At 42.5% G+C, this 16,891-nt stretch overlaps 1 protein-coding gene across 14 annotated transcripts in view; it reads left to right on the forward strand.

The window, feature by feature from the left end:
* The window catches only part of tnrc6c1 (trinucleotide repeat containing adaptor 6C1), a 173,978-nt gene that overhangs the window by 95,685 nt on the left and 61,402 nt on the right, over positions 1 to 16,891 (forward strand). For 12 of the 14 annotated variants that reach the window (XM_070857623.1, XM_070857629.1, XM_070857632.1 and 9 more), the window contains exons 6-7: positions 10,504 to 13,143; positions 14,346 to 14,432. In XM_070857623.1, the coding sequence (XP_070713724.1) occupies positions 10,504 to 13,143; positions 14,346 to 14,432 (2,727 nt within the window). The remainder of the gene's footprint in view (positions 1 to 10,503; positions 13,144 to 14,345; positions 14,433 to 16,891) is intronic. The other 2 variants (XM_070857627.1, XM_070857628.1) reach the window with 1 other exon arrangement.

A 16,891-nucleotide genomic window follows, 5' to 3' on the forward strand; every position in this document is an offset into this window, starting at 1 on the left:
TATTTTCCCCTCTGAATGAATGGTGGCATCCTATTTATGTGTCTAAAACAGTTCACATTGGAACTAAGCACTAAAAAGAAAACATTAATCATGAAGTCTATTATTTGAAAAATCTCAAGCACGTTATTGCTAAACGAATTTATTGTAAGGATGCCGAATATTTTAGCCTAAGTAACCAAGGTTTCCTCAATAAATCAGAGATTGATATAAGTATTTAAACATAGCAAGCATGAAACGATAAATTAAAAATATTTGACATTTTGCCAAATTTCAGCATAGAAGATAGCAGTTTCAATCAGGTTAGAAATCCTGGTAACTGATCTGGAACATAAACCTTTTTCCTATTGAAAACGTTACTTGGTGACCGAGCTCTCCTGCAATGTGGTGTTCCGCAAAAACAAACGTGTCTGATAGTTTACATAAATCTGTCAGAACATCATCACTTTCATTCTGTGTGTAATGTCTTAGTATATGACGGTTCCCACTCCTTTGGTACTGTCGCCCTCCCTTTCAAATGTACCGTCATCACCCCCTCAAAAATAAAACACACCCTTGACCCCTTTATCATAGTCATTACAGCACAGATGGCCATTCAGCCCATCGAGTCCATGCCGGCTCTCTGTAGAGCAATCAAGTCAGTCCCATTTCCCTGCTCTCTCTAGCCCTGCAAGTTTATTTCCCTCGTGCCTATCCAATTTCCTTTTGAAATCATTGATCATCTCTGCTTCCACCACTCTCGTAGGCAGCGAGTTCCAGGTCATTACCACTTGCTGTGTAAAGAAGTTCTTCCTCACATCCCCCCTCTATCTCTTGCCCAAAACCTTAAATCTGTGTCCCCTGGTCCTTGTACCGTCAGCTAATGGGAACAGCTTTTTTTGTCTACCTTATCTAAACCTGTCATAATCTTGTACATCTCTATCCAAATCTCCCCATAACCTCCTCTGCTCCAAGGAGAACAACCCCAGCTTCTTCAACCTAATCTTGTAGCTAAAATCCCTCATCCCTGTAACCATTTTGGTAAATCTCCTCTGCACCCTCTCAAAGAACTTCCTAAAGTGTGATGACCAGAACTGGACGCAATGCTCCAGTTGTGGCATAACCAGAGTTTTATCAAGGTTCAGCATAACTTTCCTGCTTTTGTACTCAATACCTCTATGAAGCCCAGGATCTCCTATGCATTTCTAACTACTTTCTCTGTCCTTCAAAGATCTATGCACATGAATCCCCCAGGTCCTTCTATCCCTGCATACTCTTTAGAACGATGTCATTTCTATATTGCCTCCCCTTATCCCTTCTGCCAAAATGCATCACCTCACATTTCTCTATATTAAATTCCATCTGCTATTATCTGCCCATTCTGCCAGCCTATCTATGTCCTGCTGCAGTCGATTGGTATCATCCTCACTGTTTGCCACACCTCCAAGTTTGGTATCATCAGCAATTTTTCCTAGCACTGACCTCTGGGAACACCACTATCCACCATCCTCCAGTCTGGAAAACTACCATTCATTAAGCTAATTTAGTTTCCAAGCTGACATGACCCTGCTATTCCACGAGCCTCAGTTTTGTTAACCAGCCTTTTATGAAGCACTTTGTCAGACGCCTTCCTAAAATCCATTTGGAAACATCCACTGCATTCCCTTCATCAACCATCTCTGTTACTTCATCAAAAAATTCAATTTGATTAGTCAAACACGATCTGCCTTTTTACAAATCCGTGCTGGCTCTGCTTACTTAAGTTAAACCTCTTCAAGTGCCTGTTCATATTTTCCCTGATTATTGTTTCTAAAACCTTACCCCACCACTGATGTTAAACTGACCGGCCTGTAGTTACTAGAAATGTCTTGCATCCTTAAACAAGGGTGTCACATTTACCACTTTCCAACCCTCTGGCACCTCCCCCGCATTTAGGCAAGATTGGAAGATTATGGCAAGCCATCTCCACCCGCACTTCCCTTAACAACCTGGGATGCAAGCCATCCAGACCAGGCAACCTATCCACTCTAAACATAGCCAGCCTTTTCAGTACATCCTGCCTATCAATTTTCAACATAATCCATTACCTCTACCATCTCCGCTTCTACCGATTATTGTCCTTGCAAACTACCACCCCACCACTAGCCTCCCTTCTCAAATCCTTGAATGTGTTGTCACGTCCCAAATCATGTCTCTCTTTCCCTCAAACTCCATGTTTGGCCCCCTCCAATCAGGTTTCCGTCCCAGTCATAGCACTAAAACGGCCTTCATCAAAGTCACAGGTATCATTTTCTGCAACTACAGTGCTCTATCCTTGTGTTGGAGGGGCGGGCCTGGGGGCTCTGTGCCTCGGTACGGGGAGTGTTCGGAGTGGGGTGGACGGGTTGACTGCGCAGATGGCGGTTGGTGGATGTGGTGTGGTTGGCATCGCGGGGGCATGGCTCCGGGGTGGCCGGGGCTGGTGGCTCGACATCCAGGGGTGTTCGGCATTTGGAAAGGATTCTGACGGGACGGGACGGGGCGGGTTGGGTGCGGGGGGAGTGTTCCCGGTGTTGGGTGGGTCCGGAGCCGGCGGGGGGGCACGGTCTTGGGATGGGGGGTGGGCTGTTTGGGGCTGGGGTGGGGAGAGACTTCTTCACTCGGGGAGTTGTTGGCCTGTGGGGTTTCCTGCTGCGGAGAGTTGTTGATGCCAGTTCATTGGATGTGTTCGGGAAGGAGTTGGATGTAGTCCTTGCGGCTGGGGGGGTCGGGGGGTATGGGGGGGGGGGGGGTTTCTGGGGTGGGTGATCAGCCATGACCTTGTTGAATGGCGGTGCAGGCTCGAAAGGCCAAATGGCCTACTCCTGCACCTATTTTCTATGTTTCAATGTTTCTATCCCTTCTTATCACTCTCAACCTGTCGGTAGTCTTTGACAGTTGATCACACCATCCTCCTCCATCGTCCAGCTGAGTGGAACTATCCTCGCCTAGTTCCACTCTTAGCTATCCAGTCATAGCCAGAGAATCTACTGCAATGACTGCTTTTCTTGTCTCTGCCTCATTACCTCTGGAGTCCCCAAAGGATCTATCCTTGACCTCAACTAAATCATCCGAAGACATAACGTCAGGTTTCATATGTACGATGATGACTCCCAGCTCTACCTCACTATCACCTCTCTTGACTCCTCCATTGCCTCTGTGTTGCCAGTCTGCTTGTCTGACCTCCAGTCCTTGATGTGCCAATGTCTCCTTTAATTGAACATTGGGAGGACGGAAGCTATTGTCTTCGACACCTTCCACAAACTGTGTTCTGTTCCCTGGTCAGCAGTTCTATCCCCCTTCCTTGCCATTGTCTCAGACTGTTTGCAAACTCAATGGCCTTGAACTGCACTCCTTATTCTCCATCACAAAAGCAGCCTAATTCCTCTTCCTTACCATCACCTGACTTTGCCCCTGTCTCAGCCCATCTGTTGCTGAAACTCTCAGCCATGCTTTGGTTACCTTCAGACTCAATTATTCCAATGCTCTTCTGGCCAGCCTCCCATCTCCAACCCTCCATAAACTTAGCAAAATCTCTGTTTTCCATACCCTAAACTGCACCAATTCCCGTTCACCCATTACCCCTGTGCTTGCTGACCTACATTAGCTCACGGTCCACTCGCACCTCGAGTTTAAAATTATCATCATGGTATTCAAATCCCTTCATGGCCTTGCCCCTTCCCATGTCTAACCTTTTCCAGCCCTATAACCCTCTAAGAATTCTGCGTTCCTCCGACTCTAGCCTGTTGTGCATCCCCCACTTCCTTCACCCGATCATTGGTGTCCGTGCCATCAGTCCTCTAAGCTCTGGAATTCCCTCCCTAAACCTCTCTGCCTCTCCACCTCTCTCCTTTTAATATGTTCTTTAAAACCCACATCTGACGAAGCTTTTAGTCACCTGTCCTAATATTTCCTTCTTTGACTGTCCAATCTTGTCTTATTTTACTCTTTTGAAATGCCTTGGGACATTTTACTAAGTTAAAGATGCGATGCAAATGCGAGTTGTTGTAAGGAACATTTTTGTTTGCATTACTGTACAAATTAATGAGGTGCTTCCATGCAGTTGATTGCATAAGTAATGAGAGTGTATCATATTTGACTCTGTAAATTCCAAAACAACGGAACATAATCCACAAATTATAGAAGAAAGGATTTTCAATGTTTTCTGAAACTATTCAGATGTGCTGCTTGTGTCTTGAGTGCACAAATTGTTTCAGTTTCTTCTGCACTACTGATTGATGTAGCAGCTGGGAGCTGCTCATAATTCTGCAGAACCTGATGGTGTCTAAAGCTTCAGGCTTAGTTTACACTGCAATCTGGATAACAAGGGCTGTGGCCTAGCAACCAAGTTGCACGTCTCTGCTCAGTGCTATTAAAGATAGGCAGCTATCCATGACCTTCAGTTCACCTTGGCAAGTCTACAACAAGATGAATTTTCCTGCCTGGGTCTGTCTTGCAGACAGTTATAATTTACAGTCATACAAGCAATAAAGGCATTTTGTTAGTCGAGCTGTTGTTCATACTACCCTGCATGGACATTGGCATATGTTGATGAGCTGTAGCTAAACCACGGTTCGTGCCTTTCCGTCCAGGGACTTCAGAATGTTAATGTGGGCGTGTTTTAGCAAGCACTAAATGTAGCAGATAAAATGTGTTTTGCAGTGGAATGTGCTCGTTTTTTAAAACTACATTTTCAAATAATAGACTTAATGATTAATGTTTTCTTTTGTAATGCTGAGATCTAATGTGGACTAGATTAGACAGTAAAGCTTGAAACTGGCATAAAGCCCATGTATGTATTCGTTCTATATTAACATTGGAGCTGTAATGGTATGCCAAACAACTATGCCTGATGTTTTTAAAAGGCAGACAACAGAAGCTTATTTGCATGCAGCCAACCAGTGAATGCGGTTGTTTTTTGGCTGACTTTCAAAAAACCGGCTAGTGCTAATTGCATTGCCAGAAGAAAATGTTTTGTGACAGTTAAAGAATTTAAAGAAAGGAAGATGGGTTTAATGTCATCAGTAATTAGATAATCAAGCTAGATTCTTTGTCGCTGATATCTTAATATTGAATCCCACCTCGGAAGGGCATTTCCAAGCAGGGGAGGGCTGAACAAGTGCAGGTTGTCAGCAGCGTACACTACACAGAGTAGTTTTTCTGGCATGTAGACAGGATGAGGCTTAAACAGTACACAGCCGACATATTGAAACAGAGAGCACAGGCGAGCGTAGTTGCAGACATGAAGGCAGCTTTGCACAAAATGTAGCGTTTCCTAGGATGGTTGGGCGTCACCTTCAGTCAGGTATTTTTCACAGGAGTCCCATGTAGAGCAGAAAAATGCCAAATAATTGCTGCTTTGTTCTCTGAATGTATTGCATTATATTAGAAAGCTGCTGCATACAATCTGAAGTAGTTGGCTGGTGAAACTGAGAAAATGGCGTCCTAACACTTGGCTGTTTGTTAAAGGGATACTGCATCTTGCATAAACACAGTAATAAAGTCAATTCACAAATGTTTTTGCTTAAATAGTGCTTCTCATTTTTCAAATTTGCTTATTGCTTACTGTCTCGTGAAAAGCTTTAATTGACAATCTGTGGCAAGTCTGCCAATCAGCTTCACTGTCCTTTTAGTCTTGGACAATAATGCATCTTTTTAAACTAACCAAAGCAGCTAAGGGACATACAAATTTGATATTTTGCTATTCTTTTGAGATTGCTGGAACAATGATTATAGTGATGTATTGGACTATATGGAAATTGTATAAACCTTTATACATAGTGGTTGACATTCAATTTTGGTATGAATGGTGTTGGTTAGGTCTCGTGATTTTTATAAAATAATGCAAGTTTTTAGCATTACTTTTCAATAACATCAATTCTGATTAGTGGTCATGCTAATGAAGCTGTGCAATTTTTTTATGATCTGCATCAAATGATGAATAATATAGTTAATTAGAAAAAGCTATAGTTTTCTTGCAACATGTAATTAGGAAAATGCTTTAACTTGTTTTCTCAACTTTCTCGTAAATATTTATGAATTTGAATATATTTTGATGCTATCCTGTGAAAGAAAAGCATGTCTTGTAACCAAACAAGTCCTTTGATGTTGATTTATATAAAGCACAAGGTCGCAGACTCAATTCCTGGTTTTTGCTTAGTTAACTGATTGTAGCTGCAGCACTGCAATTGGAGTCAGTATACCTGAGCTATGGACAAAAAAAAGTCCAGTGCCCACTGATCATTATCCAGTAATCCATGCTGGAAAATGAGTGCATGTATGTATGTGTGTAGCGAACATGGAGTGAAACTTAATTGTGATCTCCCCAACAGTTGAATAACCTTCTTTGTGTGCACTTGAAATATGGCCATTTGTGTGTAGTGCCAGAAATCTACCTCTGCCCTTGAATCTGCACTCTAGCCTCTGCCTTTGGCAGAGGAAAGGAGACGGTAGAGAAAATTGAAAGGATATGAAGGGGAAGAGAAGCAAACCCTGCGCCCTGATTTAAACTCTGGGCGAGAGGGACCACTCCACAGCCAACGCCACCCGGGACCAAAGGGAACGGTCAGCTGCAATGGGACTGGGATGGGTCTGGGTCAATCACGAGTGGCGAAGGAGGAAGGAAAGCTCGGATGGGGAGGCCTGCTTCTACTGGGCCACAAGAAGCCTTAACTTTTTTTTAGTGCACTTACTTGGATCACTCCTGGCTGATTGCCATCAAAATTTGCTGGCAATTTGAGTCATACAGGCCTTTTAATCCCACGAGTTACAATGGTGTGCGCCTCTGATGACTTAATCAGATCATGATATAGCCATTTAAATTGGGCCCCCCTGTTCCTTTCTGCACCAGATTTCAGATAAGTTAAGATGGTGGAGGGCAGGAACACAGTACGAACTTCTTCCCCCTCACCCCCACCCTACTATCCGCATTCCCTGTCCACACTGTTCCCATTGGGTGGGGGTGAGGTGGTGGCATTTGGTTAAACTATTTGCTTTTGTTTTTGTTCACCATTCAGGGACATCCAGTTGGAGCAGTGAAAGGGGTTAATTTTGGCTTCTCTGCTTTGCTGTTGTGACATAGTTTACTGAATTAGTACAGTATCTGTTTCTCTTGAGGAGCAGCTGCTTTTTCCACTTTTGGAATGTTCTGCCTTGTTTTGGAGGGCTTGCTCTTAACCTCTGGGAATAATTTATAGCACTGAAGAAATGACCTCGCTAGGGCTGCTTCAATGAGAATTGTTTTTGATAGCCTATAATATTTGAGCCGTCACATCTGTTTAGCTTAATTCTGTTTTCTTTTGATATCTGTTCAAAGCTTAAATGTTCTAAACAGCCAATCCTGTATTACATTTCCACATGGAAGAATGGATTTAAAACTACTTCAAAGTCATGTAAATTAGCAGTGTTATTATGGTGCTGCTACCTTATTACAATGGCCTCAGTAATTGGTTTTAGCACTTTATCTGTGTAAACGTGTAATTTAATTTAAGTGTCCAAATATCCAAATGATCAATACTTTTTTGAAATGCGGTCTGTACTTACAAAGCAGTGCTTTGTCCTGGCACTGTCCATCTGGGTGCTTTCACTGATGTATGGTTTGTCAGTGGGCAGACAGTCTTGCTCATTTTTTTCCTCTATAAATTGCTGTGGTTACGCTCTAGTGATTTATTGCATTAGGATGCAGAAATGGAAACTGATCCAGTAGGTGAGGGTAGGCCTAAGATTCTATTGAGCTTTTCAATTCCTGATTTAAAAAAAAAATTATTGAAGCTGCACTGTTGTGCATTGTCTTTGACGTAAAACCAGTCACATTTTTTCCTTTCTAAATGGGATTGGGGGTGGCTTTGCTTTTCTTCCCAGTCACATATTGCCAAGAAGGCTTTCATATAACTATCTTCCAGGGTATTTCTCAGTGCTGCTTTGCTTTTCAATCAGACTGGGAAGTGTACAAGACTGACATGTATAGCTTGCAAGATATTAGGCTGCTGCTTTACATAATGTATTGCCCGCAAGATTTAAAGTTACCTATATGCTTAAATGATCTCGATCACAATTTCTAATTGGAAATGACTGATCTGAGTGTGGGTGAAGTAATTAGTAATTTATTAAACCTTGTGAACAGGAATGAGGTTGAGAAAACACATCTGGATGTCTGCTATGGACCTCCAGGTTAGGAGAATGTATTCAATCAAGAACTTGAATTAAATAAGAGCAATGTAGTCAGGGTCAGATGCAGTTATTATGGGTGATGGAAATTTAGCACTTCGAGGTTGGAATTTATTTAAATGATGAAATAGGAGTGAGTGAAAACATGATCCTTCACAATATTGGATGGTCAAGGACCTCCATACAAGCAGGGGCCCTATTGGACCAGATACTAAGTAAAAAGGTGGTTGAGCACATCTGAATCTGAGACAACTTGGCAATGGTGACCACAAAGTGGTGGAGGTTAATGTCCGGTTTCATAGGCAGTCCCTCTGAATCGAGGAAGACTTGCTTGCACTCCTGAAGTGAGTTGTTTTGTAGCTGAGCAGCGCAATACGAGAGCCACAATCTCTGTCACAGGTGGGACAGATAGTCGTTGAGGGAAGGGGTGGGTGGGACTGGTTTTTCGCACGCTCTTTCCGCTGCCTGCGCTTGATTTCTGCAAGCTCTCGGCGTTGAGGCTCGAGGTGCTCAGCACCCTCCCGGATGCACTTTCTCCACTTGGGGCAGTCTTTGGCCAGGGACTCCCAGGTGTCCGTGGGAATGTCGCACTTTATCAGGGAAGCTTTGAGAGTGTCCTTGTAACGTTTCCGCTGCCCACCTTGACTCATTTGCCGTGAAGGAGCTCTGCTTGCTTGATGGAAGAGTGGGATAGAAACTTTCAACAACTTGCATTTAAATCACGCCTTTAACATAGAACAACACCCCAAGGCACTTCACAAAACCATAATCGGACAAAAATTAATATCGAGCCAAACAAGGAGATATGAGCTGGGGGTGACAAAAACTAGGTTAAAAAGATGTGTTTTAAGGAGAGCCATAAAAGAGGAAATTGAGAGATTGAGGGAGGGAATTCCAGAGCTTGGAACCTAGACGGTTGAAGGCACAGCTGCCAATCGTAGGTTGAAGGGGGATGCAGGATGCATAGAAGCCAGAATTAAAAGCACGCAGAGTTTTTTGGAGGGTTGATGGAGATTTCAGAGATAGGGAGGGGCGAAGCCATAAAGGGAGAGGTTTCAACAAGGGATGAGAATTTTAAATTTAAGGCATTGAGGGACTATGAGCCAATGTTGGTCAGTGTGCACATGATCATGGGTGTGAAGGACTTGGTTGAAGGCAGGAGAGTTTGGATGAGCTGAATTTTAGAGAATGGACGATGGTAGTTTGGCCAGGAGAGCATTGGAATAGTCAGGCTTTAAAGTGACAAAAGCATGGAAGAGGGCTTCAGCAGCAGACTGGTTGAGGCAAGGGTGAAGATTGGTGATCTTACAGAGGGCGGGGGGGGGGGGGGGGGGGTCTTTGTGATGGAGAGGATATAAAAGCAAAGAAAGACTTATATTTGTACATGAGCTTCTGATGGGGATTCAGTCCCTCAATTTGGGGTCAGATAGGACACCAGATCGTGAATAGTCTAACTGGGAAGGCAGGTGTAAATGTGGCAAGGGTACAGAGAATGTGGTGGGCATGAAGACAATTGTTTTTGTCTTTCCAATGTTTAACTGGAGTAAATTGCAGCTCATCCAGGACTGGATGTTGCACAAGCAGTCTGACAGCAAAGAGGTGGTGGAGAGGTAGAGCAGGAAGTCGTCAATGTACATGAGGAAACTCACTCCATGTGTTTCGATAATGTCACCAAGAGGCAGTATGTGGATGAGGAAGAGGAACAATCCTAGGATAGACTTTTGGGGCCCTAAATGTAACAGTTCAACTTTAGCGGGTTTTGAAGGCTGAACTAAGGAAATTGGACTTGCCAGCACTATTGGAAGGGAAAAGCATGTACGGAAAGGGTTATGCCTGCAATTCTTCACGTTGAGTTGTTGATCTTAATCATGTGAAGGCCACATGCTTCCCCAGAAGGGCAAAGGGAATAGCTGAGACTGTCCATTCAAGTTATTCTTGCACATCTCCCGATAGCCTCTTTTGTACAGAATTTTTTGATGACCAGTACTAACAAACACAATCATTGTTTTGCAGTTGCAGATGTTTCAGAATTTTGGGGATTTCACATTAAATGCTTGGAGTACCAAAAAAATGTTTTCCTTGATCATTTTTAACAGACTTTTATAAGACTGATAAGTAATCAGAGCTGCAATTTACTGAGTTTTACTTTTTTTTAAATGTTAGCTAGGTTTGTATGCTTTCAACTTGTGAATTAAACTTTTGTCAGAACGAATAGATGTAATACAGTTTGCAAATTGTTTATAAGTTTTTATATGACCTGATCTGAAGTTGCATCATGTGCCTCGTTTGTTTTAATCGATTGATGCAAGATATTTCTTACACTTCTGCTTTGGTCTTTTCCAGATCTCAGCCACAGTGGTCTGGGAGCTCATTATGAAAATTCCCACTGGGGACAACCCCCTTTTAGAAGTGAACCAAACAGCATCTGGGATAAAGTGATAATAGACGGAAGTGACAAAGAGGCTTGGCCTTCCATTTCTGGAAACGAGACTGAAACTGCCTCAGAATGCACAGACACTGACTCTGCCTCAAACTGTGGCTCAGATAATAGTAGCATGGCTACAGGGAGTGCACCAGGCAACTTCAATGGACAAAACAAAAATTGCAATAATGGTGGTAATGGAGCACTTGTCCAAAGCAGTTCAAACCAGAGTGCCATTGGAGGTGGAGCAAATGGTGGAAATGGAAATTCATCCAGGGTGTGGGCTGTTGCCCCAGGGTCTGCCCCTGGTATAGGTCACTGCTCTGCTACCAGTGGAAGTGGAAAGATGGATAGCATCGTAAGTGTAAATCCAAACTGTTGGGGCACTTCTACATCTACTGCTGGCATTAACCTGAATCTTAATCCCAATGCCAACCCAGCTGCTTGGCCTGTAGTTGGGCAGGAAATTCAAGGAACTGGAGGAGGAGGAAACGCTTCAAATATTTGTAGTCCAAGTAATCCCATTGATCAGAATCTTGGTAACCCTAATAATGGTCCGACAGGTACATTGAATACCTGGGGAAATTTGCTGCAGCAGGAGAGCACAGATACACAAACGTCCACTTCACAGAATGTGTCTTTCAGCATACAACCTCAGAACCTTAACACTGATGGACCAAATAACACTAACCCCATAAACTCTTCACCAAACCCTATCAATGCAATGCAAGCAAATGGACTGCCTAACGTTTCTGTACCAGGAGGCTGGGCAATGACTGTAGGCATGGGTGCAATAAACCCATCCCATCTTCAAAACCTTCCTGGTGCTAGTGGGTCATCTGCAGTTTCTCAACTCAATGGAGGTAATGGCGAAGGAATGAACAATCCTTCATGCAACTCAGTGTGGGGAGTCCCACACACTAATCCTACAGCCACCAACGGTAACTCGGGGTTTAGTCAGGGGAATGGAGACACTGTGAATTCTGCATTAAGTTTAAGTGCTAAACAAACATTAGCAAACAATTCCAATAGTGCTGTACAAAAGGATGTTGGAAGCAATGCTTGGGACTCCGGTCCCCCAACCAGTCCTGGGGTACTGCCATGGACAAGGGCTGGTACCATTGGGGGCTTGCACTCTGGTCCCAGTAGCATTGGAGCTTGGGGTAATACACCATCCAACAGGAACACTAGCAATGGTGTAAATGGAGAATGGGGCAAACCCTCTAACCAGCATTCCAGTAATGAAGCAAATGGCAATGGGAAAGGATCATGTGGATGGGAGGGCCTTTGTGTTAGCAGCCAAACTCCTGTTTTGCAGCAATGTAATGAACAAATTAACTCTTGGGCCAAACCTTCTGAATCAGGTACCACTGGTAGTGAGGGGAGTAATGAAAGTGGCGGTAGCCATCATGAAGAAAGCACTGGAAGAAATACAGCGAGGCATGGTAGTAGCCGACGAAAGACTGATAAAGGGATGATTGAACAACAAGGGCTGGTCCAGAGTGTTGTATCAAAGCCAGATCATGATCCGAGAGTCTTGTGTAATACTGGATGGGGACAGACACCAGTAAAGCAGAACATTTCCTGGGAAATTCAAGAATCCCCTAGGTCTGAGCGAAAAAATGACAATGGAACTGAAGCCTGGGGTTCAGCTGCTGCCCAGTCTTCAAACTCAGGGGGGAGAAGTGATGGGTCCAGCATGAGCAGTACTAATACCTCTTCAGTATCTGGGTGGGGAAATCCTCCACCAACGGTCATGTCTAATAACACAGGTTGGGGAGACAAAGTATCTAATGGCCAAGGGGGATGGGGGGATTCTGCTAATTCTACTGCTGTTGCTGCTGCTGCTGCCAAAAGTGGCCATTCCTGGGGTGGGGTTTCTAATCAGGAGGAGAAGCCACCAACTTGGGCCGACTCTCAGAAAGCCAAGCCTCAAAATTGGAGTGAAGGACAGAAAACTAACCAAGGCTGGACATCAGGAGGAGGGGGAATAGTAGGGAGTGGTGGAGGAGGGGGAGACTGGACTGATTCTGCTGCAGAACCTTTAGGTGAGGGGAAAAAAAATGGATCTAGTTGGGATAATGAAAACAACCGAACTGGACCTAATTGGAATGAAACTACCAGATCACAGACTAGTGGATGGGGTAATGGTACCAACAGCAAGCCAAGTCCAAGTACAGGCTGGGGAGAGCCTTCAAAATCGAATGCACCACAGAACTGGGGAAATAAACCTCAAGATAATAATGTTGGCACCTGGGGAGGGACTACTTCTGTTAAACCGTCTAATTCGGGTTGGGTTGGTGGGCCTTTGCCTGCAAAACAGAAGGAGAGTGAGCCCACTGGCTGGGAAGAGCCTTCCCCACCATCTATTCGCCGCAAAATAGAGATCGATGATGGTACCTCAGCTTGGGGAGACCCGACCAATTATAAGAAGACTGTAAACATGTGGGATAGAAACAATCCTGTGAATCATAGCAGTAACAACACCGTGGCTGAACAGCAACCACCTCAGCCTCATCAGTCAAGTGCCACGCAAAACCGATCTCCACTACTTGGTCCAGGTAGGAATCACAAAAATTTCAGTTTTCTTTTAGAAACATGAGATTTAAGTTGACCTGTGTGATGGAAATTGTTATTTTTAAGATCTGAAATGTACCTCCTTTCCTGACACTGGAAGTATAAATACAGGATGCACCCAGTATCCAATGTATTTGAGTTATGGCCTAAATGCTTACCTATGGAATGCTAAAAGTAAATGTTGTCCCCATCTTAAATCCTTTCCAGCCCTGTTCCTTATTTTTTCTGACTAGCAAAGAGGGAAGGCAAGTGACTTGTTCCAAATGCTTTCTATTCTGTTAACAACCAATAGCAGATGTATTGGAGCAGCACAAATTGTCTCACCCACTTCTCTGTGACTGACATACAATATATGTACAATATATTGGGACAATGTTATTAATTGCTCTCCCAGATTGGAGTTTTAGACATTGAGCTTGCATCCCCAACGATTTATTTCCATTAATTAATTAATCCCCATTAAATTGTGGGGAGTGTGCACTGGAATTCTCAATTTAACTTCCCGACTGGTAAAGCTTGGGACCAGAGTACACGCTTATAAAACTACACCTAATATTACTATAATTATAGTTATTGCTGAGATACATAGCTAATTGGGTGCGAATAATATGATCTATGTGCACAGTAACCTTCTATACAGCATCAAATGGATAAAGTATAGCTACTTGGTTTCTTTCCCTCAATGCTTCAATTGAGGTCAGGTACCCACTGTGTGTTTGTTTTAAAAACTGTGCTTATTACAGTCAATTGAGTTGCTCCAATACATCTGCTATTGATTGATTACAGAACAGAAAACACTTGGAACAAGTCCCTTCGCCTGCCCTCTCTGCCTAGAGCAGTGCATTACAGGAGGATAATTTAAATGGCCCTATGTGTGGAGTTTGCTGAATTTTGGTCAGAAGCAGCAGAAATGTTAGGGGGCTTCTGGCCAGCAGACCAGTGTATATATAAACTGAGATTCATATATGGGAAAAGAAAGAAGTTTGACAGCAGATCAACCAAAAAAATTGCAAACTTGGCTTGCAGTATCTAGATTAGTGATAGTCAAACCAGGACCTATATTGTTTCCATGTATAGCACTCCTGGACCAGTCATTCCAAAAAAAACATTAAACTTAGCATTGGGGCTGTTCCACACCACCAGGCTACCCATCTGTGTAGATTCATTATAAAAATTGTCATTACAGGTACAACGTCTCAAATCCGGCAACCTCGGGACCAAGACCGTGCCGATTTTCGGATTTTTCCGGATTTCAGACAAGAAAATCGAGAGCGTACGTATGCTACCGAGTCAGACAAAGTACTAATGGTGGCATGGGTCAGGCCGGGTCGAGGGTCATTCGGCAAGGCTCGGACCGATCGCATGCCATTTAAAACATAATGGCGAAGCCGATAACTAGTCCGGCCCGCCGGTTTTTGGACAATAATTCCGGATTTTATTTTACTGAATATCAAATGGGATTTTCTTGAATATGTCCGGTTTTCAGACAGTTCCGATTTTCGGACAGCCGGATTTGAGACGTTGTACCTGTATAAAACTTAATGCTCCTGCTTCTTATGGTACATTTGTGAAATTGTAAATTTCCTTGAATACTTCAAATGATACCTGTATTTCTATGTACTAATTTTAAACAACCCCATAAAGTGTTTGTCTTGCAGCAATGCGAAAGTGACAGTATAACTCGTGAGGGGGGGGAGGGGTCTGTTAGACTACATTACATGAACTTGATGCGTGAGCTATGCCACTTGGAATTTGTGTCCTACAGATATTGAGAAACTGTATATTTTCATTTTCTTGGTCTTGTTTTTTCTCCAATGCGTGGTCATTTAATAATGTTGAAGGTTAATTCCTGTAACAAAAAGTGTTTTAAGTTTAGCAGTTGCTTTCTATGCGAAGAAAACTGTAGCAATTATCCATTTTTCCCCTGCAACTATATTAACAATTTCAAAATATGTGAGTTGTTACTGTGTTCTAGAGATACATATGCACATGTTACAAGATAATTGATGATTAGGTGATCTGGAGATATGAGCTTTGATTTCAAAAAATAATTTATAATCATGGGTTACATATTGCATTTTTAGGCATATGAACAAAATGTCCTAGGATGCGAGTGTCCATTTCTAATGAGTTTACATTTGATAAAATGAGAAACCTAGACTGTTGATCTTTTCATGCCTTACAAGAATACTGATCAAAGTAATTGAAATACATATTTTAGATAGTAGAAATGACAGTTTGCAAGCACTGTTAATTTCCTTTATCGAGCTAGTATAGTATGTTTAACATTTCAGGTGGCTCTAAATCTTGACTTTGGATTCATATATATTTTTCCTCTTATTCCATCCTTTTTTTTTCCTTCTGTTGGCACACTTGCTCCTTGAGCTTGGTCAGCAATATGGGTTTGGCAACAAGCCTCAACCAAATTCAGGTTTGGTCCAAAGGTGACTCTTGAGGAATGAACTTCAGTATGATTGACTTGTCATGCCTGTGTTCATCCTTTTTCTTCTCGCACCTACTTTTATTATCTGGCAAATGTCCCAGCAAAAGTATGAATTTCAACATCACTACCAACATCACTAGCTACTCAGCTAGTTATAGTTTCAGAATCATTTTGATAAGTGGGAATCAAAGTTGAACAGATAATGGTTAATCCTAGTAAGACCAGATTGTAGTGCCATCGAAACTATGCAATAATATTCTCATTTACACCACCAAATTTTTGTATATATTCTTCGCTGGTAGGTTTATTCAATAGTATTCTTGCCTAATTGTGTTCCATTCATCAAAATTGTTAGTTTAAGTTCCGGAAACATTTATAGAATTCAAAAGTTAAAGATGTTTTGGGGGATATTTTAATATAAGAGTACAATTGAGGGTTTCAAATGAGCTAACATAAGTAAAATTTGAGCCCACAAGTCTCAAAGTCCCCTCAGTATCTGATTATTTTGTTAATTAAGATTCTGAATGATTTACATGGGACATAGAATTTACTCTACATTATGTGATGAGTCATAGGATGTCTTTGTGGCTGTTATGTGGTTTCTAGTTCTGATGCAGCGTCATGTAAACCTGTTTCATGTGGCTTTTAAAAACATTTTGAAACTTACCCCATAAGGAAATACCCTTTGAAGAAGTGCAGCCCTTGTGCATATTTTTGATAGCAAGGTTGTATAATCACATCATTGATGGGAGAAATGCTGGGAAATTTTGTAATGCTGTGTAGTATATATTGTATCGCTGAAGTCTGAGAAGAATTGGCTTTTACAGTTAATATCTCCATATCATAATTGAGTAGTATCTTATCGTGCATTATATGCTGCTATTTAACAAGTTGCATTAGCATTATGTTAATAGTGGAGTTTTGCTATGAGACAATGTATATTAATTCCAAACTGTTGTAGTCCCCTAAAATTGTTTCAAGTGAGAAGATTGTTAGTATTAACTCCGCCTTCATAGAATCATAGAATGGTTACAGCACAGGAGGAGGCCATTCGACCCATCAATCCCGTGCCGGCTCTCTGCAAGAGCACTTCAACAAGTGCCACTTACCTGCCTTTTTCCCCGTAGCCCAGCAATTTTTTTCCTTCAGGTACTTACCCAATTCCCTTTTGAAAGCCACGATTGAATCTGCCTCCACCACCCTTTCAGGCAGTGCATTCCAGATCATAACCACTTACTGCATTAAAAAAGTTTTTCGTCATATCACCTTTGGTTCTTCTGCCAATCACA

This window comes from Pristiophorus japonicus, chromosome 16 (genome assembly GCF_044704955.1).
Source record: "Pristiophorus japonicus isolate sPriJap1 chromosome 16, sPriJap1.hap1, whole genome shotgun sequence".
Taxonomy (NCBI): Eukaryota; Metazoa; Chordata; class Chondrichthyes; family Pristiophoridae; genus Pristiophorus; species Pristiophorus japonicus.